Source organism: Harmonia axyridis, chromosome 6 (genome assembly GCF_914767665.1).
Source record: "Harmonia axyridis chromosome 6, icHarAxyr1.1, whole genome shotgun sequence".
NCBI lineage: Eukaryota > Metazoa > Arthropoda > Insecta > Coleoptera > Coccinellidae > Harmonia > Harmonia axyridis.
The window spans coordinates 10868946-10873994 of record NC_059506.1 but is presented as its reverse complement, the minus strand read 5'-3'; the positions used below and the strand labels follow the sequence as shown (position 1 = coordinate 10873994).

At 35.9% G+C, this 5049-nt stretch overlaps 1 protein-coding gene across 1 annotated transcript; it reads left to right on the top strand.

Annotated features, from left to right (window-relative positions):
* Window positions 1-3810: 3810 nt before the first annotated feature.
* Window positions 3811-4791, top strand: LOC123683052 (craniofacial development protein 2-like). Its single transcript, XM_045621947.1, has one exon. It carries the CDS (start codon window positions 3811-3813, stop codon window positions 4789-4791), a length of 981 nt encoding a protein of 326 aa, XP_045477903.1.
* The last annotated feature ends 258 nt before the right edge of the window (window positions 4792-5049 follow it).

Sequence of the window (5049 nt, the reverse complement as noted above, 5' to 3'; positions counted from 1 at the left end):
ATGTCGCTGTAGAAGTTGATTTTCCCTTTATATATCCATGTTGTGAGGAGTTCAAAATGCTCTCCTGAATTAGAAATGTCATTAACTGCTCACATATCACCATTTCCAATATTTTCGAGAATGAGGGAAGGAGGCTGATGGGCCTATAGCTTTCAGGATTGTTTTCATCTCCTTTCTTATATATTGGTCTTATAAGAGCTTGTTTTAACATATCTGGAAATATGACTTGTTTCATCGAGTTGTTTATAAGATAGGTTAATGGGGTAGCTATCTGATTCATACAAGTTACACAAATGAGAATCTCCTCTGGAAACAGCTTCAGAAAAAGTGTGTGGTACATCTTCTTCAATGTTTATATTATTACTTTTGATGTTTGAACCAAAATACGTAACAAAGTCGTTGAAAGATCTGGGTTTTCTGGGACGCTGGGATCTTCTCAAATCTCCCACTGGTTCTAAATTCACCTCTTCATCAGGAACATATTCATCATCTATTTCCACTTGATCTGAGATATCTGGTTCGGAATTTACCATGGTGTCTTCAGTAACATCCCCCACTGAAACCAAGTCTTCATCGGTATTTTGTTCTTCTAAAAATATCACATCATACTCACATTTTTCATTGATGACAACATATCTGCTTGTGATAATCTTATTGTCAGTTGGATCGTATAGTCTAAACCCTTGATGTTTTCACTTAATCCAACTAATAACATTTTCTTTGCCTGTTTGTCCCACTTACGTCTCTTTTCTTCAGGTATGTGAACCATTACTTCACTACCAAAAATGCGTATATAGCTTACGTCTGGTTTGCGATGATACCACATTTCAAATGGAGTTTTATTATCTAGAACTTTCGAAATGGTTCGATTTCTAAGGTACACTGCTGTGTTTACAGCTTCTGCCCAAAACTGTTTGTCAAGTTTTGCATCGAATAAATGGCATTGTCCTTTCTCTATGACAGTGCAATTGATCCTTTCACACATACCATTTTGTTGGCGACAATATGGATTAGTCTTCTGGTGCACTATTCCATTCTAAAGATAAATGATAAAGATAAAGATAAAGATAAAATTTTTTCAAAATTTAAACTGCAAAATTCACCACCTCCATCAGAGCTAAAGGTTTTTATTTTAGACCCTGTTTGGTGAGTCTTTGACTTGTACATATATTTTAACCGTAGATTCTTGAGGTTCATTTACCATTTTTTCCGATTCGGCTCGGTTGAAAAGATATGGCCATTTTAAGTTTTCATAATGAGCTATGCCGATCCTGGAAATCAGCCCACTGAAGTTTTCCCAAGCATAAATTTATACCATTTGAACTTTGGAAATGGGTTACTATATTAGCAAAACAAGCATAAACTCACTTTTTCCATTTCCTTTGGTGACCGAAGTATTATTTTCAATATAATAAATGAGTTATAGTTGTTTCGTGAGAGATAAATATGTTGATTATATTTCTCTTGATTTCTATTTTATATTCGATAATAATAAAAAATTCAGCTTGCAACCACCCATATTAAATCTGATATTCATATCCAATCATTTATTTTCGCTTTTTCACTTCGTTTCGTACAAGAGTTGACTATTCATATAACCTTTCATTTTCATATAGGTAAATAAACATAAATGATAATCATCTGTGGACTTCCCATGTTGCCAAGTTTACATTCACAAAACACTATGGGCGCGTTCAGCAGACACAACAGTTGTGGAACAGTTGTCAATATTCTATACAGTTTCTGCTGAACGCGTTCGATCAGTTTCCGCTAGGGAGCGTATGCTACGGAGCGGTCGCCATTTTCGGTAGCGAATTTATTTTAAGCTCCTTTTTGGTAACGTGTTGAGTTAGTGACAAGTGACATTTGTTTTGGGACGAAATTTGAATTTCAAACATAGCAAAGATGGAAACTTTTAGATATTCTTTTAATAATATTATTTATGGTGTGACAGAAACTCCACAAATTCATCAGAGACTACAAAATGGTAAGTAAATGCGTGAAATGTTATGGGTTAATGTTTCTGTTGATTGAAATAAAAATTTTCTGTTCGTAATGATATCCTAATCGGAACGCATTTTTTTTTATTTTCGTACTAAGAAAGAAATTACTTTTTCCAGATATTGTTTTCTGCAAGAAATACTTTGAGGGGAACGCTTCAAAATCGGACCATTCATTATCATCCTCAGAGTGTCCTGATTCACCCTGCATTTCAAAAGAATCAAATTCTAGAAAAAGACCTCGATCTGAAAGTAATGATACGTCAGAAGAGAAAGAGAAAAAAAAGACGCGAAATAAATCATTATATGATCATAGAAAAAAAATGGTTGAAATTGAAGAGAGGCGATTGGACCTCCTTTCCCAAATATCAAAGGATTTGAAGGAACAGACTAGGTTGATGGCTGAAAAGAATAGGTTGACGGCAGAAAGGAATGATATATTAAGGAAATTGTTACCTAAAAACTCAAAAGAAAAGAACTAATATAAAATCAACATTAATTTTATATGGACCACTTGAATTTGCTGTGATAATACGTGAAAGATCCTACAATTGCATAAATAAGATTTCATTTATTGTTGAATTTGAATGAATAAATAAATATTGTTTGTTTTACACTAGTTATGAGTGTATTAGCTAAAAGCCTCTGTGCCAGTTTTGTAGTATGAAATAAATGATTTGAAAAAAAATTATATTTTTCCTTGATTACTTTCGGTTCAATACAATAAGTATATTTGTACCTAAAAACTTAGAACAGGGATTCTACTCATGAGAAAGCCCAAAGCGGTCACCACTTGCTAAATAGCATTCCTGCTTTGCGATCATCTAAAGTGTGAATAATATTTTTTTTTCCAAAGGAATTTTATGTGGACCGCTCGAATTTGCAGCGATAATATGGGAAAGATCCTAAAATAGCAAAAATTAGAAGATTCCATTTATATAGAGAATTGTTGCTTTATCTTTTCTTGAAACTGAATTATTGTTGTTTAAAAAATTTTATGTAAACTCAGTCTCTGATACCAGCAGATTTTGCTGTTTGGGAGAGAGGAATGAATGAATAAATAAATATATATAAATATATATATATATATATATATATATATATATATATATACATATAAAGTACATACATCAAAAGCTGTTCGGGATATTCTGAAATGTTCTTTGAATAGATCTCCCATGTCAAGAGGAATTGTATTTTCATAAAAATTTTCATTTTTTTGGAATAAATGCTCTATTTTAACTTTCCAAATTGGGCAAAGGCTCAGCCAACTCTAGAACAGGTCCAATTATTGTATTGATTATATTTATTTCTTCGTCGTCATCAAAAATGAATGGAATAACTCTCAAATCCATGATCAATGTTTGGAAGGTGTTGCCTTATCTATGGGTGTTACAATAAAAGAGTAATAGTATCGAAGGGCGAAAGCAAACTTAGAAATTAAAATCTATAATATAACAGAAAGTTATTTTTAATCATAACATAACCTTCAAGAAGGAACCACAGAACTGACAGTCAAAAAAAGGAGCAACCCGTCCAGCAGAGTAAATCAACGTTACCAAACTGACCCGTGTGGGGTTGCTAGTCCTCCATCGGGCGCCTCCCCAGGTGGCGGATAGGGGAAAGCCTCCCAGATATGGGTGGTACCGGTGAAATCAAGTATCCGGGGCGGACCAAAACTAGCATTGCGGCGTCTGACCCCTAATGGGCGGCAGCAAACAGCGTCTGACCCAGATTGGGCGGCTGAAATATGCGCTCACCAAGACGTCTAGCCAACGTGGTGTTCTATGGCTAAATACCCCTTATGAAAATGCCAGGTAAAAACACTCAAGTACCCCAGGCGAGTAGAAGAATATCTTCAGAATCTCGCACTGATGTTAAATCAGTCTGTCCCATGGATTCTGGGGGGGACAATTATTTGGCGAAGAAACCTAAGAAAAATAAAAGTTATTCAATTTTTTACATAGCAACATACAATGTACTGTCATTGCTGTCGGAAGAACGATTAACTGAACTTGAGTGCGAACTAGAGAATATCAAGTGGGATATGGTGGGTCTCGGCGAGGTTAGAAGGCGCGGAGAACAACTCATTACTTTAAAATCTGGCCACAGTTTCTATTACGTAGGAGATGACAATAGCTCAGTAGGAGGAACTGGTTTTCTGATACATAAACGTCACAGAACAAGCATTTTGTCTCTGAAGAAATTCTCCACAAGAGTAATATGCCTTGTCCTTAAACTTAACACAAGATATAATATAAAAATCATACAAGTTTACGCGCCTACCTCGGATCATACTGACGAAGAAGTAGATTTGTTTTACGACGACATCAAAAATGCTCTCAGCGATCAGCAGGCACATTATAGTATTCTATGTGGTGATTTCAATGCCAAGATGGGAACGAGGTCGGATGTTGCTGAGTTCTTACTGGGAAACTATGGAGTGGGGGGAAGAAATGATAGAGGTGAAACATTGCTTGGTTTCCTGCTGCAGAACAACTTATTCCAAATGAATAGCTTCTTTCCTAAGAGACCAAATAGGAGATGGACATGGAGGAGTCCGGATGGACGAACAAAAAATGAAATAGATTTCATAATCACCAACAGAAGTCACATAGTTAAAGACGTGTCAGTATTGAACAAGGTATCCACCGGAAGTGACCACAGGATTGTAAGAGCTAAATTAATGATTGACGTCGGTAAAGAACGGCATAGGCTGATCAAGAAGACTAACAGCGACAGACCATGGAGGAGCCCACCGGACACGGTCTGCTTCCAGCAATACATCTAAAATAGGCTGGATGACACCAAACCAGAAGAGGATATCAATGTCCTGAACGAGACCATCACTACTGCCCTGATAGAGAGTCAAAATATATACTGCCCAAGAACCCAGAAAGAATCGAAATTAAGCGAAGTCACTATGCGGAAAATGAAAGAAAGAAGAGACATGAGAAGTGAAGAAATGACTACTGCTGAAGAACTAGGACAGATTAACACAGAGGTATCAAAAGCTATCAGACGTGACATTAGAGCGTATAACCAAGAT

Excerpts from the sequence above, each read along its gene's own strand:
- LOC123683052 (XM_045621947.1), top strand. The coding sequence starts at position 3,811 with ATGCCAGGTAAAAACACTCAAGTACCCCAGGCGAGTAGAAGAATATCT.